This window comes from Canis lupus, chromosome 33, assembly GCF_011100685.1.
Source record: "Canis lupus familiaris isolate Mischka breed German Shepherd chromosome 33, alternate assembly UU_Cfam_GSD_1.0, whole genome shotgun sequence".
In the NCBI taxonomy this organism is placed as follows: domain Eukaryota; kingdom Metazoa; phylum Chordata; class Mammalia; order Carnivora; family Canidae; genus Canis; species Canis lupus.
Window position 1 is genome coordinate 31,991,684 of NC_049254.1, and position 24,708 is coordinate 32,016,391.

General features: G+C 42.4%; 1 protein-coding gene and 1 non-coding gene across 6 annotated transcripts in view; both read left to right on the forward strand.

Moving 5' to 3' along the window:
* The window catches only part of ATP13A3 (ATPase 13A3), a 94,881-nt gene extending 80,873 nt beyond the window's left edge, over positions 1-14,008 (forward strand). For all 5 annotated transcript variants that reach the window (XM_038583237.1, XM_038583239.1, XM_038583238.1 and 2 more), the window contains 4 exons: positions 1,274-1,362; positions 5,024-5,104; positions 6,746-6,835; positions 13,811-14,008. In XM_038583237.1, the coding sequence (XP_038439165.1) occupies positions 1,274-1,362; positions 5,024-5,104; positions 6,746-6,835; positions 13,811-14,008 (458 nt within the window). The remainder of the gene's footprint in view (positions 1-1,273; positions 1,363-5,023; positions 5,105-6,745; positions 6,836-13,810) is intronic.
* A 1,306-nt stretch (positions 14,009-15,314) lies between these two features.
* Positions 15,315-15,420, forward strand: LOC119867387. Its single transcript, XR_005383468.1, has one exon. It is a non-coding gene; the product is annotated as a U6 spliceosomal RNA (small nuclear RNA).
* Positions 15,421-24,708: the final 9,288 nt, after the last annotated feature.

The window sequence follows — 24,708 nt, forward strand, 5'->3', positions numbered from 1 at the left end:
AATGTTTTCTGTTTATAGTTTAGTAGTGTGTTTTAAAAATAAAAATCCAGGGAAAAATTTTTTAAATCTAACATGTGTCCCAGATTTTTCATCCTGTTGGTCAGTGACTCATAATTAAAGTTCCCCTACTTTGGCATGGATGTTAAATAATACAACTTTCTGCCTAAGTTGTTAGAACAATAAATATGTATATTAATATATATAAACAATATATATGTTATTTCTGCAGAGCAATGAATGATATTGGCCTATGGTTTTGAAACTGACATATTAACAGTGTTTATACTTATAAATGACTCCTATATTTAAAAATAGTATGAGATCCCTCATTTACAGTCCATAGAATAGTATATTAACTTCTTTATCCAATCTGAAGGATTTCTGATAAAATTTTGGTTCCACATGGTATTAATAAAATTTGAGTTTCAAGATAACCTCAGAAAAGATTTTGTAAATAAATATCCAGGCCAAAGAAAAAAGGGAAAAGAGTTGGAGAATACCAATATAATGGGGAAATTTCTGAGCCTTAAGGCTCATTATATAAATAAGAGTCTGCTTGTTTATGTGCAAATGTATGCATGCATATACACAGTTAGCAAATGGCCATAAGCAGGGATTTTTGAGTTGGAGAGTAATGGGAAGTACTGCTGGATTGAATTTACCATTTCTAGCTACTGCAGCAAGCAGAATAGTTCACATTTAAAATAGTAAATCAACTCAGTTTCTGGGTTTTAACTAACGTTTTCTGTGGCAATATTTTTACAGAGGAAGTCATTGAGAAAGTGGGATTCCCCTAACAGAAATATACTTAGAGGCAAATTAGAATGCCTCTATTTAGGATTATAACATACCTAATACTGGGAGTAACAATGTTATTCAGTATTTTTATAGTCAACAGTAATTAGTCCATACATGTTTTAAATGATAATCTCAGTTTGCTCTGCATAGGCTAGTCTCCTGTCTTTGAATTATATATGGTCTTGATTATCTTATAAAGTAGCTATCTATCTGGGGAAATTAGAAATAAGTGTCCATAAAAGTCTGTCTCTTATTTTTATAAATGCTGATTATGTCTGTTTCACATAAATGAATTCTTTGGGCCTAAATGATGTACTGTAGTCTAGGAAATAACAAAACACACACTTTATATATTTTACCAACCTAAATAGATGTATTCAAAACCAGATCTAGGATTGCTAGTATATCAGTTGTTATTATATATGCATTTTTTTTAAAGGAACTTCTAATTTAATTGTTTTACTTTCTTTTTCAGATTTTTTTGTTGTGTCTGTGATTATTTTGTATGTTTTCATATTACTCATCATGTTGCATCCAGTTGCCTCTATTGACCAGGTTCTTCAGGTAAGGGTTCAGCACATCAATTATTATTGGTTGTCTAAGGGTGATAATATCTAGGAGAGCAGTAGTAAGACAGGAACAGAAAATGATGTGTTAGTATTATGTGGTTCTTACACAGCCAGATGGGACTTCTGGAGGTTTGCTTAGGGCTTAACGATCTCTCACCTCCCTTGCTCTCATATTACTGGGGACAAAGATTCATCTGTCAAGGTCATTTCCCCCAGGATCTCTTCTTTCTGAATTTTCTAAGGTGCAGTTATATTAACCCAAAAATACCCTAAAAAGAATAAAGAACATAATTGAAACAGCAGCTTTTATTGAGTCTGTTATTTTATGTTTCTTGCCTGTTTTCTTCAGTCTTTGCTCTGGTTCTATTTCCCTGTCTGAAAAAAAAAATGTTCCTTGATCTTTAAAAATAAAAAAAAAAAAAGCTTTGACCCTGTTATTTGATCTGTCCCTTCTCAACTTACTTGAATAGTCTGTACCTACTGCCTCTTCTTCTCTGGCCACTGAGTTCATATTTTCATTAAAAATCTTACGAATGATGAAATACTTGTTTTATATAAGAGAATATGCACGTGTATATAAGTTGTGCAGCACAATAGTAATAAAATAACATCCATGAGTTTATCATCCAACCTAAAAAAGGTAACATGACACCAGTAAGGCACTATCCCATACCTTTCTCCAAACACCCTGAGGGAACCACTCTTCTAATTTTTTACCTCATTGTCTTGCTTTAATTATATACTTAACCAATGTTGTATGAAGCCATAGAGATAGTTCTGCTTGCTTTTGATTGTATGACAGTGGCACCTCGCTATTTGTATTTTTCTGTGACTTGCCTTTTCTCATTAGCATTATTTTTAAGATGCATCCATGTCAATAAATGTATTTCATTTCCACTACTGTGTAGTATTCTATTATAGATTATGGGAGTATACTTTTATTCATTTCTCTATCTCCATTGGGAAATAATTAGGTTGTTTGTCATCTTTTCCTGTACTCAGGGGTTTTATCCCAGGTACAAGCAGTTGTGTTACTGAACTTTGAAGAGGTTGACAGTTTATAGTCTTAACCAGCAGGGTATGAGTGTGTCTGTTGCCTCATGTGCTTTGATGAGGGAGTTAGATAAGCACTTTAAGCAAAAGAAGAAAACAAAATAAAACCTGTTTATGTTTCTCTCCTGCCACATGGGTCTTCTGTTTCACAGCCAAATTATTTCTTGAAAGAGTGCAACGTAATTCGACTCCCCTCTCACACACTCATCAGATAGTCTGGCGTCTACCTACTAAAGTTGCCCTGGCCAAGGCCATTAACAACGTTCTTCTTAAGTCCAGTGGACTTGTCCTTTTAGTTTTTTTTTTTTCCCCCATCTTTAATTGACTCCTCAGCAGTATTTGACAAGTTAGCCAGGTGATCGATCATTCTGGAGACTCCGTCTACAATTTTGTGATGCTGTGCTCCCTTTGTTTTTTTTCTTAACCTCTATGACTCATCGTTTTTAATCTCCAGACTCTCCTCCTCCTGTTCCTTAGATGTTAGTGTTCCACACATTTCTATTCTTCTCTCCCGTGTTAACTCTGTACATTTGGAGGAGCTCATCTGTAGTGCTGGCTTCACCTGTCATATCTTTTATGTTGGACTAGCTTTTACAACGGAGCTTCAGAACTGAGTATCCACTGGCATACTGAATATTACATGCATAGCTCACTCATTCATCAGTGAATCTCATTCATCAGTTCTCTCATTCATCATCTTGATAACTAACCTTACCATCATGTTCTCCCTCAACCCTGCTTTGTCTTTTGTTTTTTTTTTTTTTTTGTCTTTTGTTTTTTTGTTACTAGTATTTATCTGAGTCAGAAGTGTATATATGTGTCGTGTATATATGTGTCGTCGTCGTCTTTTCATAGCCAGTCTGTTGCTAGATTCTCTGTTTTCTTACTCTGAATCTATTTTACCTTTACTCCATCTCATTTGCCACCTAAAAGGCAGCTATTGTTTCCTCTACTCACAATACTTGTAACACCAAGTGTGTGTCCCAAACCAACTAGTCCTCCAACTGGGTATCTTACAATTCAGTTCTGATACCAACTACCTGGAATCAGCACACACCCTACAGGTTAAAGACTGTCCCACAAGAGTGCTCTCCAACTTGAGATAACAGTTGTAAGTCCCAGGTCATCCCCTGTGCTTCTTATTGATTACATATAAATCAGGGTTCCCAGAACCTCCTCCTCAGGTTCAATAATTTGCTGTAAAACTGAGGTTAAGACCTATGTTTATTGGTTTATAATAAAGGTACAGATGAACAACCAGATGAGGAGGCAGATAGGCCAAGGACTGGAAATGTCTCGAGCATAAGACTTTCTGTCCTTGTGGAGTTGGGATGCATCAACCTCCCAGAACGTGGCTGTGTTGCCTGAACGAGAAGCTCTCTAAACCTGAAGTTTAGGGATTTTTTTTTTTATTTTTATTTATTTATGATAGTCACACACACAGAGAAAGAGAGAGAGAGAGAGAGAGAGAGGCAGAGGGAGAAGCAGGCTCCATGCACCGGGAGCCCGACGTGGGATTCGATCCCGGGTCTCCAGGATCGCGCCCTGGGCCAAAGGCAGGCGCTAAACCGCTGTGCCACCCAGGGATCCCTGGGATTTTTTTTTTTAATGGAGGCTACCTCATCTAGTCATGGTTAGTTATTAACTTAGTCTCCAGCCTTTCTCCCTTCCATGGAGGATGGGGGAGTGGGCCTGAAAGCTCCAAGCTTCTAATCATTGCTTAGTCTTTCTGATAACCAGCCCCCATCCTGGAGCTATCCAGGAGCCCACCATGAGTAGCCTCCTTAGAATAAAAGACATGATCCCTAGGAAATTCCAGGGTGTTTAGGACCTCTGAGTAAGCCGCTCTTATTGTCACCATCACTCAGGAAATTACAAGAGTCTTAAGTGCTCTGTGTCAGAGACCAAATATATAACTATTATCTGGTGGCCCCCATCACTGGTTTCTACTTCGATCATCTCTTATCTTGATTGCTGTAGCAGTCTCCACCCTTAAAATCTTTCTTGCTGGAATCATGGGTGTTTTTCTAAAACATAAGATCATATTAGTCCTCCACATCTAGCACAGTATTTTAGGTACTCAGTAAATATGTGTTGACTAAAAGGTGAATGCATGAATAGGATTTTTTTCCCTTTTATTTTTTTAGACCTTAGAAATTAATCACAGACATTAAAGTGAAAACTTAGACTGTATTTGTTAATTTGTATACTTTGATGAATTTGTCTTTATGACAGTATATAGAGTGTTGAGTGATACTTCATTATTTGATCAGTATCTGCCGTATTATATTTGTTTTAAAAATAGGAACTTGTTAGAAATTCATTAACTAGTAGAAAGCATGGGCTTTTGATTTTGAGTGAATAGGATTTGATTCTAAGCTCAGCCACTTTAACTGTACTGTATTCTTTTAACCTTGAGTTACACTTTTGAGCTTCATCCTCTGAAAAGTGGATATACCTTGTGGCATTGTTAAAAATTGAGTAGATAGTGTATGTGAAGGTGCTTGGTATGTAATAGGAATTCAGTAAATTTCGAAATCATGATATAATGCTGTAACATAAACTGCATACTACAATTTTAACTTAAAAATTTTGTCTTACAGATAGTGTGTGTACCATATCAGTGGCGTATAACTATGCTCATGATTGTTCTTGTCAATGCCCTTGTATCTATCATGGTGGAGGTAAGCACTTCAGATAATCAGATGGCTACGTTGCTGCTTTGGGATTCTTGGTGATTTAATAGTCCTGGGAGAAGAGGACAGGTAACATTATGGAAGCCCACAAAGAGTTTCAGTCTCATTTTAGTTAAATTCATTTAGCTCTCTCTCCTGACCTTTTCTGTTAACTGATAATTGTCATATTAAGGGATATGATATAGCTGTAATCATACAGATAGGAGGAGATAAGCAGAGAGATAGTGAACATTAGTGATCTACGGGAAAGGGAGAAGATTAGTGCTTATGCGACCCCTCAACTAGTGGGCCCATGATCATGAAATCAGAATGGGGGTGTACCACTAGAGACCTGTGGTATACAGTAAAAACTCCCGTTTAAGGGAAAAAGGAGGGAGGGGGCTTTCTACATGAACTCTAGTAAATTTTAATGACAGTTTATTGAAAGTATAAAATAATGACTGCTCTGAGCTTACTGGCACTGATTACTGGAACCTCCTCCTTGGTATTTACTTTTGAGTTTCCTCTGGAGGTCTTAAGTCCTCTGTGATTGATTGTATATTATATAGTTATTCTCCTATTAGGATTGCCCTTAAGTTGACTTCTGTAAAGGGAGCCAGTAATAAGTAATGTTTATTAATAAAATTTTATCTGTTCTCTATTAAAATATTATAATCCACTTCTTTTATATTCACTATTATAATTCACTGTTATAATTCTATTATATTATAGAATATAATATATTCTATTATAGAATATATATTCACTTCTATTCACTTCTATAGTAGCAATATATGAAATGGAAGAAGGAGATACAGTTGTCATTTTTAAGTGAAAGGTTCTCTTCATAGGGCAGGCTTTTGAATTAAAATTAAGTAATTTGTGGGGAAATGTGTATACTTCAGTGATAATAGTTCTCGACTTGGAAATTATGCTTAATTTGTTATCTTTCTAAAAGATGACTTGGTATTTAAATTTGGGCCATAATTGGCAGCGTAGCTATTATGCTACTGCTTTTTTAAGTTGTCCAGTGGAAAGTATTTGTGCTATTTTATGGACACGAGAAAGCACATCTAAGATATTATATTTTAAAAGCTTTCCCTTTTTTATAATATAAGTTCATCTGTTCACACAAATATTACTTAAAATCTAGAGGAAAACAATTTTTAGGGAATCTGCTCATAATCTCTCTTATTATTCTTGTTTAGTATTGAAAGAATTTTTGTGTTGGACTTTGATGATACTCATGAGCTCATCTATAGACATAGACTTAATATAATGTTAATTGAATGAAAATAATTCATTGTTAAAAAAAACCTCAAATTATAAGCATTATTTTAAAATGGGAAAGACCCAAGGATGCGATTAAAAACCACATTTTGTGGAAATTTTAGAGGTCCCATTTTTTCAAGAATTTTATGGTATTTGTTACCTATGTTGCCTTGTTAAAAAAAAAAAAAAACCAAAAAACCAAAAATGTTCTCTTGTTAATGCTTTATCCTTTTCCAATATTAACTGAAATTGTCTATATGAAAACCAAGTCATGTTTTTCACTAATGATGCAGCTTTGTATGAGCATTTTAAAATGTGCACATTAATAAAGAATGACTTAGTCATTTTTAATTCTTAACTCACTGGAATATCTCTCAGAACTTCTTCCTTGACATGGTCCTTTGGAAAGTTGTGTTCAATCGAGACAAACAAGGAGAATATCGCTTCACCACCACACAGCCACCACAGGTTGGAAATCAGCACTTACTCTCAATTCTTCACGCGTATTTAGGCTCTTTTAGTTGTGTGCTCTGCCGCCTTTCTGTAGGGTGATGTTTTGTTGTGTGTTTACTCAACCTTTTCTCCTGTGCCTGGCATTTCATTCCCTGTAAGGAGTCCTAGAAAATTCTTGGCAAACCTTTGTTACAGGTTTTTCAGGACTTCAGAAATTTCATAAGTCTCTTTTCCATTCCAATCCGTATCTTCGCTGTGTGTAAAGGTCTTCTCAGTAGTGAGAGGTTTCCCATTTCTCTCTGGTTTATATGTTTACGGTTTTCATGAGTCCCATTAGACCTAAATGAGATTCATGGAAACATAGTTATGAAATGGGAATTGTTCAGAGGCCAAAATGAATCAAAATTCAGAGGCCAAAATTTTGAGGAATTATTTCTGATCTCTTGTCAGCAATCACTGTACCTTGATTTGGGTGGCTTTTTGGCTTTTCCAAACATAGGTCTCTCTTCATAAAGATTTTCAGAGACCATGCATATCTGTAAATAAATCACAGCGTGGGACTTTTGACTTTTTGGATCCCTTCACAAGCCTGAGATTTGAAAGACATACAAGCTCCATGGGAAAAAGAGAGGAGAAATAGTTGAATAAAACCCATTTCCTGGTGTTTGGATGTTGAAGTATAGTTCGATACCGTAACATACAGTCGTATAGTATAAACTAATGTTAAACTAATATTGTGTTACCTGTGTAGAAGCATATGTATGCCCTATGTAAGGTAACCTATCAGGTCAGTCTTTTTTTTTTTTTTACCTGATACCATTGAATTAGCTCTGATCCAGCCCATTTGGATATAAAGAACTTGACAACACAGTGTCTCCCCACCTCCTTATCTGACCCATTGCCGTTTATGTATTGGCGAGGTGATGTGCTTTTACACATGTGAGTTCTAAATCTTCCCTTCATTCTGAGGCACAAGGAAAGCTTTCAGAGTTCAAGAGGATTCCCTGGCATTTCTGAGTTGGGCCACTCACTTATTTTTAGCCTTCTTTTACTTAAGTACCAACTTCCTGAGCTTTATTTTGGTATTTCAACGGGCTTGATGCCCAGTGTAGTATCACAGATTACTTTCCTTATAAGAGGTCCCGTGGAGTGCCATTTCCTTGTCTTCTGTTTTATGATGAAGAGTGAGAGTTTGGTAGTAATGGGATGAGTCTGGCTTCAGCTTCAGTTCCTTTTTCTCAAAGTGGTGTAGTGATATGGCCACAGCTATATCAGGGGCTCACATCCCTTAGCTAAATCTCCTTTGTGTCCAAGTGTTTTTCCTTTTGGTTACCTCACTATGTTATTTCAAAGGGTATATTCTGGCTCATATCATCAGTCCTCATATGAAATGTTTGTATCGGCAAGGCCCAGGCCATGGAAAACATTTACATGGAGTTTCCAGCATCTCCAAAGAGTTCTCTAACTGTTGATCTAAACAGGAAATGTGAGGGCACCTGACTGGCTCAATCTGTAGTGTTATGACTCTTACCTTGGGATTATGAGGTTTGAGCCCAACATTGGGTGTAGAGATTTTTTTTTTTAAGATTTTATTTATTTATTCACGAGAGACACCCAGAGAGAGAGAGAGAGAAAGAGAGAGGGGCAGAGACACAGGCAGAGGGAGAAGCAGGCTCCATGCAGGGAGCCCGACGTGGGACTTATCCCAGGATCCCGGGATCAGGCCCTGGGCTGAAGGCAGGTGCTAAACCGCTGAGCCACCTGGACTGCCCCTAGAGATTACTTTAGAAAAAAAATTCTTTAAGCAGGAAATGGCAGGTTCTGAGGAGGCATTATACCCTATTTATTCAAAAGTGGGTATCATAAGCCTCCTTTAAAATATTTGAATTGGAAATTTCTCCTCAGTTTTCAACCAAAATTGAATGGGAGAAGATTCTATCATTTGCTAAATCTGTTTTCTAGAAATTTGGTAGTATCTGTCTTCTTTATTTTTAAGAGTTTGTGTCTTTCATGTGAAGTCCTACCTCTGAAGTGCTCACAGGAGAGAGTGAAGATGGCGAGTGGTCTAGCATAGGCAGCTCCAGCATTCCCTGTGTGTTTTGCCACTTTGTTCTGAGAATCCCAGAGTAGACGAGAATTTTAGTCTTCATTTTCTGTAGTCATGATTGAGAAAGCATTTTTTAAATTACTGGCTTTAGAAAAGAGTTGTTGTAAGGTTTTAGCACAGAATGCTTCCCGTTTTCATCTTCTGACACTTCTGTGTGTAATGTGGTTTCACTGTTCATATTTGTGACCCTTCAAGAACTAGTCAGCTAGTCGTATTACCATAAGGCTGTGGTTCTCAATCAGAGACAGTTCTATTTGCCCCTGCCTACCCTGACATTTGGTGGTGTCTGGAGGCATACTTGGTTGTCACACTTGGAGAGGAGAGGGGTTGCTCCTGGCATGCAGTGGGTAGAGGCCAGGGGTTTTGCTCTGTAAACATCCTACAGAGGTACACGGGACAAACCCCTCATAACAAAGACTGATTTTTTTGGAGAGAAAGTGAGAGAGAGTTCATGAGCGGGGCGGGGAGGGAGAGGAGAGAGAATCCCAGGCAGGCTCCACAGTGTAGAGCCTGACATGGGACTTGATTCCATGACAACTGAGATCATGACCCGCGCTGAAATCAAGAGTCGGATGCTTAACCAACTGGGCCACCCAGAAGCTCCACACAAAGAAATTTTATTTTTATTTTATTTTATTTTATTTTTTTAATTTTTTTTTTAAAAATTTTTTTTTTAATTTTTATTTATTTATGATAGTCACAGAGAGAGAGAGAGAGAGGCAGAGACACAGGCAGAGGGAGAAGCAGGCTCCATGCACCGGGAGCCTGACGTGGGATTCGATCCCGGGTCTCCAGGATCGCGCCCTGGGCCAAAGGCAGGCGCTAAACCACTGCGCCACCCAGGGATCCCCACAAAGAAATTTTAGTCCGAGATGTCACTAGTGCCAAAACTGAAGGTGAAAAAGAAAGTAGAGGCGAGAAGTCCCTTAAGGACTTCTGTGGCTACCGTAATTCTCTGCCAGGAACTCTCGTTCCGCCTCTGACTGCTCTGTGCTCTTTTCTACCAAGGATCCCATGAGGTCTTTTCAGACTGCAACTCCCAACCATCTGTATTAATTCTGGGAGAAAGAGAAGACCTATTTCTTTCTTTTTCCTCCTTTACCATATAGACCCAAGGGCCATGGAATTGTGTTGAAAATTTCAAAGCTAGAGGCCCTGGACTAGGCCCCACATCTTAGACAGTTGGATTGGGAAGTCAGGAGCCTTATCTGAAAATCTCTGACGACTTTGTCTAAAATATCTGTTTATCTACAAGGGACATTGTACACCTCCAGCATCCTCCCAAATCTTAAGGTCTTATTTATAACTTCACTTTGTACATAAAGCAGCAACATTGGGTTGACTTGCCAAGGTTGTGCATGTAATGAATAACAAAATTGGGAGTTGAAACCAGGGTTTCTCAATTTCAAGAAAAGTTTCTTTTTTTATAAAGCATTACCCCTATTTAGGAAGATCTGTGCTGCATAATCTGTTACTAAAAAGCATTTGTGTGTATCTTGTGTCTGGTAAACTAGGGCCAATTAGTAGTAGATGTGGACCTAGGATCATGTCGTCGTGTAGGTTGATCCTGCCCGAGGATTTGTGCTGGATTATGTTTTCCTTTTGTGGGGAAAAGCAGATATTAGTGGTAATCTTCACGCCACTTAGAAGATTATTTGAGCTTATTTAGATAGAATGTTAATTCTGATTATCTTTATTTTATATTCAGGATTGGTATGGAAGAAGACGATTTTGAAAACCACAGTATCATTACAGCACTTCCCGCACAAGCATGGCTTTATATTTTACATGCTACCTGTGAAAGCATTTCCTAAAAGTAGACTGGCATTGGGATTCTAGAGTGAATAGCTTGGAATGGCCTAAGAAGCAGGAGAATTTTAGCTATAGATCTTTTTGAAAGTTCTTTGTGATCTCTCTTCTGGACTGTGGTAGCCACTTTCCTGTCTTTGAGGGACACACTCAGTCATTCAACCATTGCTTTCGGCAGCAAAGGAGAAGATCCAGTTGCTATAGCTACTGTATTCTCCTGCTTCAGGGATTATGTTTGGATGTTGGGGGAGACCTGCGTGCTCACTCTAAGCCCTGTGGTGTCCCACCTCTTTGCCCTCCTCTTCTTGCTGTCATGTCTCCCTTGGTTCATTTCTCTAGCATGCCTGTAGCACCTTTTCTTTTCTCTACCAGTGAATTGTATTGTATTTGAGGATGTATGTGGTATGTTTGTATTTTTAAACTAACAAACCTATATTGTGTATTTTTTTGTGTATGATATTTGGGGAAGGTGAGGTACAGGAACAGCATGTTTCTAATCATAGTAGAAGGAGATTCTCTAGTTTTCTTGTGACTTAATTTATTTTTTCTGAATTATAATTTTACTTGTTTTTGATAAGTGAGGATTTTTTTAAAAAACATGCATCTCGGGCAGCCCCGGTGGCGCAGCGGTTTGGTGCTGCCTGCAGCCTGGGGTATGATCCTGGAGACCTGGGATCGAGTCCCACATCGGGCTCCCTGCATGGAGCCTGCTTCTCCCTCTGCCTGTGTCTCTGCCTCTCTCTCTGTGTTTATGAATAAATAAATAAAATCTTAAAAAAAAATATGCATCACAATGTAAAAAGATTTCTATTTCATTGTGATTCTGTTTGCAACGAAATTAGTTTCCAATTTATTGCTTGCCTCACTTTCTACAGGTAGGAAACTGGACTTACGGGTGTATGTGTGTCTTAAATTTGAAGACACTGGGCTGTGACTTATCTTAACTCAGCCTGCTATGCATTGTCGCGTGCCCTTCCACCCAGCCAGTTCATCTGGACAGTCAAAACCTGTATGTTTTCGCTTTTTTAAAAGTCAGCATTCACCATTTGCCTTTTCCTGTGGTCCTTTAACAGTGCTACAGGCTGTAAAATGAAAAGTGACAGCTTTCAGATTGATTTAGGAACAGGGTATCTTTTTTCTCACTACTCTGAAGAATTTAAGCACCTTGGGGAAAACATAGACCCAAGTAGTGAGTCTCATCTCAGGTTACATATGAAGGTGTATTGTGTATGTGCCTACACAACGTGTAATGTGGAAAGGAATTACAGTTGACCTTTGAACGGCACAGGTGTTAGAGGTGCTAACTGCCCCTCGCCCCGTGCAGCCCAAAATCTGTGTATAAATTTTGACTCCTCAAAAACTTAACCACTGGGGCAGCACCTGGGTGGCTCAGTTGTTAAGCATCCGACTCTTGATTTCAGCTCAGGTCATGATCTCAGAGTTGTGAGATCAAGCCCTGTGTTGGGCTCCTTTGCTCTTTTGTGCTCTCTGCCTCCCTCCCTCCCTCTCTCTCCAGTAAATAAATCTTTAAAAACAAAACAAAACTACTGATAGCCTACAGTTGGCCTTACTGATCATATAAGCTGTCAGTTAACACATATTTTGTATGTCGTATGTATTATATACTGTATTCTTAAAGTAAGCTAGAGCAAAGTGTTACTAAAAGAAATCATAAGGAAGAGAAAATAAGTTTTTAGTACTGTGTTTTACAAATCTGCGTAATTGGACTTGCACAGTTCAAACCCATATTGTTCAAGGGTTAGCTGTATTTGTTATTTGGATCACCTGAAGAATCCTATTATCTAGTCTCTTCTGAATCCTAATGCCAAGTATTTTCTTGTAGACTTCTTTTAAGATGATGATAGTTCTTTTTAGTTATGACAATAAAGAGGCTACTAGATAAAGATCTCCAGCCTCCCCCGCCCCCCCAGTCCTCATACAGCTTATTTGTGACCACAATTTTTGCCTGTGAATTCTTGGTACCAGTGCATCTTTTTGTGTTTTGTTGATAAAATTAAGACTTTCAAAGGTCTTCTAGTTTAAGATTTTTTTTTTAAGATTTTTAAAAAAATTTTATATTATTTTTGCTGTTCTCTGCTGGTCAATTTAGAAACACATGTTTCAAAACATGTTATAGCAAATTTGCCTTCTTTGATGATGAAACCATTTTGGGTATCAATATTAAAATGCTTTACTTACCTCAGTTATGTTACATTTCATTTTGTGAGATTACTTCAATTGAGATTAAACCTAGTTGCAGCTTGAGGTACATGTTGATGGGACAACAAACACCATGGGGTTTAAATTTTGTTTGAAGAAGTGACAGCCAGAGTAATTAGAAGTTGACTGTTCTTCAGAGGTGACTATAACTTACGTCTCAGTACAATCATTTTAGTTTTATTTCAGTTTTATCTCAAATTTCAATTAAATTCTGAGGACCTATATTGAATCTACATTTTTGTATAACTAGGGACTGCTTTCTTGTTCTTAAAAGATTGTTTATCTAAGATCACATTCATTAAAAACATTTGGATTGATCCAGAAGAATTTCAATGTCAGCAGAGCTTTTTATAATGAAATAATACTAAGAAATAGTGCTTGATTTATACTTTTCTATGTACTTCTTTCCAATAGTGGAACACCGGGGGAAGCTATAATTATAAAACAAAGTTGTTTTTTTATAGTAATGAAAACATGTGAAAAGAAGTGATTGACAGTAAACACGATCCAGGTTCTAGTTTTGACCTAACAGTATTTTCATCGTGCTTTATTTTTTGAAAGATGACATGAATAGTAATAATAATAATAATATTTGTATACTACTTTCTTCCAAAAATGAGCAGCTAGCTGGCTGAATTGCTAGGAGCAATGGTATAATCTGGGATAGAATACGGGGGTTTTCATATTAAATATTAAAAATATTTTCTTTCATTTGGATTTTTTCCATTTATTTGTTGTACTCAGAAGTCATTTCTCTTATTTTCCTGCGTTGATGTATTTTGCTTTTAAAAACTTGTTAAGAACAAGCAGATCTTAATCTACTTGTATATTCTTTTTTTCCCTTATTTTCTTAGGAGTCAGTGGATCGGTGGGGAAAATGCTGCTTGTCCTGGGCTCTGGGCTGTAGAAAGAAGGTACCAAAGGCAAAGTATATGTATCTGGCTCAGGAGCTCTTGGTTGATCCAGAATGGCCACCAAAACCTCAGACAACAACGGAAGCTAAAGCTTTAGTTAAAGAGAATGGATCATGTCAAATCATCACCATAACATAGCAGTGCATCACTCTCGGTGGTATGCTAGTAGCAGGAGAATGCAATTTTAGGACATTCTGATCCTGTGTGTCGGAATGGCACCATTTCAATTTATGTCCCTTCTAATAGCTGATACTAGAGCCTTTTTTTTTTTTTTTTAATAAACAGAACAGAACAATAAGATTGGCCTGTCAGTTAAATTAATAGTCTGTAAAGTCCTATATCTTCTTTCAGTAACTACATAATACATATATTTCCAGAATTTTTTGTTAACCTCAGTGATACTCTTTATATAGGGTACAGAAGAAAGATGGTATTTGATAGGCTTTTAGACATTAGCTTCTGAGACTTGGTTTATCTGTTTAAATTTATTATTTTCCTCACTCGCTTATTAGAAAAAGTCCTCGTTTATATACCAGCCCTAAATTTGCTATTGATCAATAAAATGGGTGTTAATTACCCTCCAGTGAAAATAGGTAGAAAGCCTGTTTTCTTTTGGTTCCAAAATTTCTTGCAAAGACTTCCATATATACCTACACCTGTTCCCTTTGATAGTCTAGGAGTTAGTTTTATGGTGTTGCTTATAGAATAACTCAGGTAATTTCCATTTATGGTTTTATATTTTCTGTACAAACTGCCTGGGTTTTATTTTTCTAATCAGCAAGGTGCTTCACTGCCTTCTTCAGACGTCCCTCAAAGCTATTAAACAGATCTTGTGGTATGTCTCCTGTCAGTAGTATAATTTACTTCACTTAAATGTTGTAGGACCATTTTCACTGGGAAAGAAAGTTTTTTGTTGTTGTTGTTGTTGTTTTGCAATAGATGTAGGTCTGTCTGATATCTCTTTTTTTTTCTCTCAGGTTTTATATAATTTTAAATATTTTTATTTTCTATCTTTTTAATTACTTAAAGACATAGGATAATAGTGAATTGGGTTTTGTTTTTTGTTTTGTTTTAGTCTTTTGAGTTAGACTTTCACCTACTAAAATATTTAAGGGTTGATACATGTCTCTCCTATGAATAATGAGGCTTAAAAATGAGTGGTTTTGAGTGACTGCTTCTTCAAAACAGTATGAACTCGCTGAGTTTGTTTTATGCCATTAGGTGGCGCCAGAGGTCAGAGTTTACCTGTTTAAGATGGGATGTTTACAAAGGAGCATTAATTTGGATGTAAAAATTTGTGGGAGGAAGAAAAAATGAAATAAAGTTAAAGAATAGACATTAATTGGGCCAAAAGAAATGTGAAAAGCATTTTTCACCTTTCTGTTTTTTCTGGTTATTTTTAAATTCGAAACAAAATTAAAGTAACCTTAAAAATGCCTTTCTGGTGCTCGCTTCTGCAGCACATACACAAAATCGGAACAATACAGAGGAGATTAGCATGGCCCCTGTGCAAGGATGACACGCAAATTCGTGACATGTTCCATATCTTTTCAGCTTGGGGCGTGATCCTGGGATCCGGGATCGAGTCCTGCGTTGGGCTCCCTGTGAGGAGCCTGCTTCTCCCTCTGCCTGAGTCTCCTCTGCCTCTCTCTCTGTCTCTCATAAATAAATAAATCTTTTTTTTTTTTTTTTAAATGCCTTTCTGGGTAAGATCCAGCAGTTTGGCAAAGCCCACAGTTCTGATAAACACAGAAATTGCTATGCTATAAAACGGACACTAAACTAACTAAACTATGTGACATTATCCTGTGTTCTTCCCTAACTGGTAGTAGGCTTGTGCTGTCCACTTCCAGCTGATCATTGTTTTTCTGATAGATATTTACCAGTTTATCAGATGTTAGCCAGAGCTCTAGAACCACATGGTTCTCATTTTTTATGCTGCAGAGACCTGAATGATGTTAGGTAACTATAGGAAAATGTAAGTTACACTCAGGATCACTGTTAACTGCTATTGCCACTGATGATTCTTACAAAAATATTAATCGAAGTTTTCCATCAGAAAGCATAATATGATATTAATACACATTAGATAAGAACAGTTGTTCATGAATGAACAATTTTGTGAAGCTATGCATCTTAGACCTCTTGAGCTGTGAATTAGCACTGTTTTCTATAGTTACTTACTCTTGATCATTTTCTGGTTTCCACATTCATTTTCAGTATGTATAAACATTATTCTTAAAGTGATTTCCCAGAATTGTAGATTTTATTCTTTGATTTAAATACTGAAGCATATAATTAATGACTAAATAGCAGCTTAGAAATCCAGTTACCGGATTGTATTTAACATCTTTAAGAGCATGATCATAAAGAGCTGTACTTTTTACACCTTTCTCTTTTTTTAACATTTAGATTTTATGAGTGTTTTATATCTCATTTGTCCATATTATTTTCAAAGGAGTGAGGTTTTTAGGTAGCTGGAAGAGCATCTGTAGGAATCAGATTTGAACATAGACAAGGTGGGTTGTTCAAGTTGCAATTGATGGTTTCCAGAATATTATTTGAAGAATGTCTGTGAATCTAGGTGTGGGTCCTACTCAGTGCCATAGATAGGAGGAGTTCTCTCTCTGTAGGTCACCGTTACATAGTAATTTTGATTCTGAACTTCACATTAAATTATTTGAGTGTATACAGACCTAAATTTAAAAATCTGTACATATCTTATTTTGATGTATTAAAGATTAATAAATATTGCCGATTTAAATTTTATTTATGCACATACTTAAAGGACAGAAATGTCCGGAAAAGTAATTGTTAAATAATGATATGTAACTTTTTAACTTTTTAAATAAATAACAAGATTTTTAATGTGTGTCTCCCTCAGGGTTGTTTAAAGTTTTTTTTTTTCTCCCTCAGATATAAATAGTGGTAACTATATGTTTTGTATCTTCTAGCACCAACTGCTGTAAAGCAATGCTGCAAATAATGCTTGAATAAAAGTGGCTAAGCCAACAACAAAATAAATACTTTTTATATTAGTTTTATAATTCCTACATTCGAGAGCTTTCCAAATTGCACTTGCATTTAAACAGAACTGTTGCGGTCTTAACTGTATTTATTTTGTCTCCCATGTTTGTGAAGATACTGCACAGTTTCAGAGGCATGGTAAATAACATATCAGTGTTTATGTATTTTGTTCCCCAAACGGCTATAGATAATAATATCCAGAGAAGAGCAAAATCCAAGCTTTAAAAAAACCTTCTAAATCGCATGCATGCAATTTTGACATATCCGAAAATAGGTTTTTGTATATTTATGGTGGGAGGTGATGGGGAACTTTTGACAAAATGTGCGATGTTAATTTTTGTATAGTCTGTGGGCATTTACACATTTTTAATGTAATTAAATTTTAATGTAATTAAATTAATAAGATAGCTACTTCCTGTTATGATTTGTGAATTCCCTAAGACTTTGGATTTTTTTTAAGTAACTTTATATCAGAAATGATACTGCATCTTTATATTTTTTAAATTGTATTGCTGCTCAAGAATGGTACCCTGATGTCAAAAAGGCATACATTCATAATTGTACATTTAGCATTGTAAATTCATAATCTTTTTTGGATTGAAGCTATTCAAAATAAAAATTTAAATGAATGAAATAACATTTCATTTCTGTGTCCTTACACATTTGTTTGCCTTTTAGCCATACAAATACTGCCCTCTCTGGATTTATTTTCCTACTTCGTATTTTCCCATTTCCTTTGTTTAACTTAGAATTTTTGAAGGGGATAAATACTGTTTTGCACATATATATCACATCATGTGTGTGACCATCCAGTGGAAACCCATTCGTTAGTCAGATACGATGTAGAACCAAACGTTATTTGTATGGAGGCCGGAGGGCAATCGTGAAATGTTGAGACAAGAGGCTTAGAATCTACTAACAGTTGGGAAGATCCAGCCACGTCAATGCCACGTAAAATCGTGTAAGTTTGAAGTCAAGTGGCAGCCGTGGCTACGAAAAGAGTGTTCCCAAGGAGAGAGAAGCTGTGGAACTGTGCATTGTCCGAGAAACGTCAGAGAAGGCAGGATTTGTGTTGGCCTTTGTACTAGGCGGGAGACGTTTCTGGGTATCCCGGGTTCTACAGGAGGTGTGCGTCCTCTGCCGTGGCCTCCGCACTGCTGTGGTGCGATGGACTGGGTGGTGTGAAGGGTTAGAGTCCCAGGTTCCTTACGGCCACTGTGCTTTGTGGTCATGACCCCGCAGCCCCCGTCTTCCTTGGCTGTTACTGTCAGGTGCTGTATTTTGAGTGTATATTGCAGGGAAGGATGGGGTTGGAGGAGTTTGGAGGAGAACGTCAGCTGTTCAGGGTTGGGGTTTCGACTGCTCCGTAAGCGCACAGAGATCCCTCCAGTGCCCTGGTCCCCGAGTCTCCCCTCACTGAGGAGACCATGTCTCCTCCAGGCAGACAGCTGTGCTTTGGAAAGGCCAAACCTTATAGGCTGGGGTGACTTTAATGCAGAAGTTGCCTCTTAGCAGAGCAGATTTCTAACCTGTTAACATGAATCCAAAATTCAAAGGACGTGAAAACACGGGAGCCATCAGCTTCATTGTTCAAAATAACTGCTCCACACCTCATCCAGGAGTATCTGGGTGGCCCTGGGGCTGGGGTCGTGGTCCCGGGCAGAGTCCTGGGTCGGGCTCCCCGCGGGGAACCCGCCTCTCCCTCTGCCTGGGTCTCTCTTTCCCTCTGTGTCTCTCATGAATGGATTAAAAAAACCTTAAACATCCAGGTTTTCAGCGAATGGACTCAACAGTGTGCTACTGTCCACAACTTCCATATCCTTGGCATTCAGAATATTAATATTCTCTTTCCAAAGAATAAAACTTGGAGGTCCTTCTGATCAGAGCACTTCCTCGGGAAGTAGGCCACAGCAGCTTACCCGAATTTGACACAAAGTCTTCTTCTGATTTAAAATCTACACAAGAATTCTATTATATATGTGTGCTCTGTTGCCTTTGTTTTACATCATTCTGTGTATCTTAGACGTTGGCACTGAAGTCCACAAGGCATTGCATTGCATGGATGTTTCATACTTTAGAAATTTCACTACTTTCCTATTGATGGTCATTTAGGGGTTTTTGTTTTTTCTACTACAAACAACCCTGTAGTGTTTTTGTGCACAATTATTTTTAAGTAGGCTCCACACCCAACATGGGGGCTTGAACCCTTGACCTTGAGAGCGAGAGTTGTATGCTCTACTGACTGAACTCTTGGGTGCTCCATTTTGTGCACAAATTTTTAAAAAATATTTTATTTATTCATGAGAGACACAGAAAGAGGCAGAGACACAGGCAGAGGGAGAAGCAGGCTCCACGCAGGGAGCCCGATGTGGGATCGATCCCGGGTCTCCAGGATCAGGCCCTGGGCTGAAGGCGGCGCTAAACCGCTGGGCCACCCGGGCTGCCCCTTGTGCACAAATTTTTTTTTTTTTTTTTTTTTTTTTAAATCCATTCCTCTAAGAGGCTAAGAGACAATGTTTTATTTTTTATTTTTTTAATTTTTATTTATTTATGATAGTCACATACAGAGAGAGAGAGAGAGAGAGGCAGAGACACAGGCAGAGGGAGAAGCAGGCTCCATGCACCAGGAGCCTGATGTGGGATTCGATCCCGGGTCTCCAGGATCGCGCCCTGGGCCAAAGGCAGGCGCCAAACCGCTGCGCCACCCAGGGATCCCCTGTGCTCAAATTTTAATGAGCCTAGATATAGAATGTATTTTTAGCAGTGTAACTGCTGGGCAAAGGGTATGTATATTTTTAATTTAGTTGATACTGCTAAACTTTTTCCCCAAAAGTTTGCTCCAATTTATATTCCCATCATTGTAGTATGAGAATGTTTCTTCACATTTCTTAAAATGCTGGATATTTTCAGGCTTTAAGCATTAAAAAGTTATTTCAGTTTGGTGTTGGTGCAGGGATTATCAAATAGCCCAGGAACAGACTCCCAGATTCATGAGATGTTGGTTCATGACTATGCTGACAGTAAGCTCTGAAGGAAAAAGGGATTTAATTATATATAAATGGGGCTAGGACAGCTGGTTTTCTTAATGGAAAAAAATAAAATTGGACTCAACTCACATCATATACAAAAATCAGTTCTATATGGATTAAGGACCTAAAAACAAAGGACAAAACTTAAACTCCGGCATTATAGAATTTTTTTTACTTGGGATGAGAGGAGGACTTTTGATGCAAAAAACACGAATCATAAAAGATAGATAACTTTCCTTATATTAAGACTTATGTCTGTCAAAAGGCGTCATGAAGATGAAAAGGCAAACCACAAACTACTTTAAGATATTTGGCACCTATAACTGACCAAGGATTAGTATCCAGAATATATAAAGAATGCCTAGTTTAGTTTTTTAAAAGACATACACATTTCACATATAGAAAAATGGGCAAAAGAACCCAAAATTTCTCAGAAGATGAAGCACAAGTGAGGATTAAAAATATAAAAGATGCTCAAGGGCAGCCCCGGTGGCGCAGCGGTTTGGCGCCGCCTGCAGCCCGGGGTGTGATCCTGGAGACCCAGGATCGAGTCCCACATCAGTCTCCCTGCATGGTGCCTGCTTCTCCCTCTGCCTGTGTCTCTGCCTCTCTCTCTCTCTAGCTGTGTCTCTATGAATAAAAAAAAAAAAAAAAAAAAAAAAAAAGCTCAAGTTCATTAAATGGAAATGAAAAATTAAAACCACACTGAGACAGTTGCTGCGTATGTATGGTAAAAATTAAAAACTCCGGTCCGAGGACGGGCAGGGCTGGGAGGCAGAGGACTGTCCTACACTCTAGGCAGCATCACGTATTGGCACAACTCCTGGGAAAGCAGCTGGACGTTCCTAAGTTAGATTGGACATATGAACGCCCTTCAAACCTGTAGTGCCGTTTGGGACCCCTTCAAGGATGTTTTTTTTTTTTTTATTTTTATTTTTTTTATTTTTATTTATTTATGATAGTCACAGAGAGAGAGAGAGAGAGAGGCAGAGACACAGGCAGAGGGAGAAGCAGGCTCCATGCACCGGGAGCCTGACGTGGGATTCGATCCCAAAGGATGTTTTTAGTCTTACTATTCCTCAAAAATGGGAGAGGAGAACTGGAATGGAGAATTGGGGCGATGGGGGGGGAAGGGAGAGGAAGGGTGACCCACCTAAGGGGTAAGGCTGCCACGGGATCCAACTGTCACCAAGCTTCCCTAGCATCACGGAGTCCTAACGTGCCGCTTTACGGAGAAACTTACCTCCCTTCTGCTCTTTCCCGTCCGCCTTGACGCCAGCGTTTCAGTCGCATGTGGTCCCTTCGGTTAGAGCCAGAACATGCCTCCTGGGAAGGGCCTTCCCCTGTTTCTGCGGAGTCGTTATCCTCGGGATGCAAGGACACTTCCCTCTTCCTTTGGAAAGCGCCGAAGTCATGGGCAAAGCCCTGAGCCTTTCAGCGGTTTCAGGGCGCGGCGCCACTTCTGGTAAGGCCGAATACTTGACAAAACTTACTGTGGGCGACAGAGGGCTCCATTAGTCTTTACGTGCAGAAATCATAAAATTTAGTTCAAGAAATGATTTGCATACAATTACACTTGGGAAGTATTGCTTTGGCAGATTAGTATTGCTGGGTATTTGTCACATGTGATTCAATGCGACGAGTTTGTATTTTTTGTGAAGCATCTTGGAAATGGGAGCTGCTTATTTACGGCACAGTCCGAAGTACTGTCCCCTTGCAGCTCTGTGACCGTGGGCGTTACCTGCTTCTGTGCCTCAGTGTCATCTCCCTCAGCCCAGGATGAGAATCGTGTTATTATAGGGATGGAATGAATTCACGTAAAGAAAGTGCTGTGGGAGCCCGGGGCCTCGGCGGTTGGGCGGCTGCCTTGGGCTCGGGGGTGACCCCGGGGTCCTGGGACCGAGTCCCGCGTCGGGCTCCCTGCGTGGAGCCTGCTTCCCCCTCTGCCTGGGTCTCTGCCTCTCTCTCTCTCTGTGTCTCTCATGAATAAATAAGTAATCTTTAAAAAAAAAAAAAAAAAGGAAGAAGAAAGAAAACGCTGAGAACACTGAGTGGCATAAAGTGTACGTTTGGCCCATGTTTCCCGGGCGCCTGACCAAAGTTGTCCACTGTTCAACGACTGGGGTGAAAGGAACCGGGCGGTGCTTGCCCTGGTTTGTGCAGACTGCTGGGCCCTTCAGGCCTGTTGCTCGCCGTCCCCTGTGCCAGCGGGCAGGGGGACCAGGACCACTTCACTGTGGGCCCTGCTCCGGCCTCTGTGAGCTTCGATGTGACAATGACTCACTAGTTCTGTGTAAATATTTTAAAGTATTGGCTTTTAACTATAGCTTGAAAAAACTTTTCTTAAAGATTTTATTTATTTATTCCTGAGAGACACAGAGAGAGGCAGGGACCCAGGCCAAGGCAGCAGCAGGCTCCACGCAGGGACCCTACGCGGGACTCGATCCCAGGACCCGGGGTCACAGCCTGGGCCCAGGACACACGCTCCACCGCTGACCCCCACGTGCCCCGGGCTTGGAGACGCTTTAACTGCAGGACTCCACACGGGGCCGGAATCCGTGGGGGGCGGATCGTTGTCCCGGGAGCACCGGGTCCAGCACGCGGGGCTGCAGCTGGGAAGGCGGCTGCGAGGCTCCCTGGAGTTCCGGGGATGGAGCCGGCTGTGGCCTGCAGGGGCGCGTGGAGGGGCTCGGGGCGGCGTTGCGGGGGCCGCACCTCCGGCACCTCCTGCACCGCGCGCACCTCCCGCACCGCCCGCACCTCCCGCACCGCCCGCACCTCCCGCACCGCCCGCATCGCCCGCACCGCCCGCACCGCCCGCACCGCCCGCACCTCCCGCACCGCCGCACCTCCCGCACCTCCCGCACCTCCCGCACCGCCCGCACCTCCCGCACCTCCCGCACCGCCCGCACCTCCCGCACCTCCCGCACCGCCCCGCACCTCCCGCACCGCCCGCACCTCCCGCACCTCCCGCAACCCCGCCCCACCTCCCCCCGCCGCCCTCCCGCACCGCCGCACCTCCCGCACCGCCCGCACCTCCCGCACCTCCCCCGCCCCCGCACGCCCCTCGCTCAACCTCCCGCACCTCGCTCACTCGGCCCCCTCCCTCCCGCTCCGCACCTCCCTCCGCCCTCCCTCCACGCGCCCGCACCCGTCCGCACCGCTCATCCCCCCCTCCCCCGCCCTCACCTCCCTCACCTCCCGCACCCCCGCACCCGCCCGCACGCCGCACCTCCCGCACCTCCCGCACCCCCCACCTCCCGCACCCCGCACCGCCCGCACCTCCCGCACCGCCCGCTACCTCCGCACCTCCCGCACCCCCGCACCGCCTCACCTCCCGCACCGCGCCACCTCCCGCACCGCCCACCGCCCCGCACCGCCCCGCACCTCCCGCCCGTCCCGCCACCTCCCGCACCGCGCTCACCTCGCACCTCCTCACCCGCGCACCTCCCCGCACCTCCCGCACCGCTCGCACCCTCCCGCACCTCCGCACCGCGCACCTCCGCCCGCACCCGCATCCGCCCTCAACCTCCGCACCGCCCGCACCTCCCGCACCGCGCGCACCTCCCGCACCTCCCGCACCGCGCGCCACCTCCCTCACCGCCGCACTCGCCGCCACTCCCGCACCTGCGCGCACCTCCCCCCACCTCCCCACCTGCGCCGCACCTCCCTCACCTCCTCCACCTCCGCTCACCCTCCCCGCACCTCGCGCACCGCCCGCCACCTCCCGCCACCTCCCCCCTCCCTCCACCCCCCCCCTCCCCACCCCTCCCCCTCACCTGCGCGCGACCTCCCACCTCCGCACCGCCGCACCGCCCCGCACCTCCCGCACCGCGCGCACCTCCCTCATCCACCACCGCACGCGCCCGCACCTCCCGCACCTCCGCACCGCCCTCACCACCTCCCGCACCTCCCCACCGTCCCGCACCGCCCGCCCCTCTCCCGCACCTCCCGCACCGCGCGCACCTCCCGCACCGCCCGCACCGCCCGCACCTCCCGCACCGCCCGCACCTCCGCACCTCGCCTCCCGCACACCTCCCGCACCGCCGCGCCACCTCCCTCACCCCCGCTAACCGCGCGCCACCTCCGCAGCGCACCGCACCTTCCTCCCGCCCTCCCATCCCGCCCGCCCGCACCACTGCCTCACCTCCCTCCCCTCCCTCCCGCCCTCAGCCCTCCCTCACTCCTCCCCCACCCGCTCCCGCGCGCCGCACCTCCCGCTCGCCTCCGCCCTCACCTCCCGCACCGCCCGCACCGCCCGCACCGCTCCGCACCTACCTCCGCACCGCCCCGCACCTCCCCCCGCCCCTAACCTCCCGCACCATGCGCGCACCGCACCGCCCGCACCTCCCGCACCGCCCGCACCGCCCGCACCGCCTGCACCGCAGCTTGTGTCGTCGGCGCTGACTGGCGCCCGAGCGAGGACTCGACCCACGCCCCTCGACCCCCTCCTGCCTCCCCACTGACCCACGCCCTCTACCCCCTGCTGGCCACCCGGCCTTTGGCGGGTGCCTCGCTCCTGGCAGCTCTCGTTCCCATGGTCTGCTCTCACCTGGGTCGCCCCCCGCACTTGGCTCACTCGCCCCCTGTCACCTTCGGGCGCTTGTGGGGGCTGCGCGGCCCACGGGAGCTGTGGCTGCACGACCCCGGCTGCCCGCTGCCCGCCGCTGCCCCGCAGGTGCTGCAGGCGCGGGTGCGGGTGCGGGTGCGGGTGTGGGTACAGATGCAGGTGCGGGTGTGGGTGCGGGTGTGGGTACAGATTCAGGTGGGGGTGCGGATGCG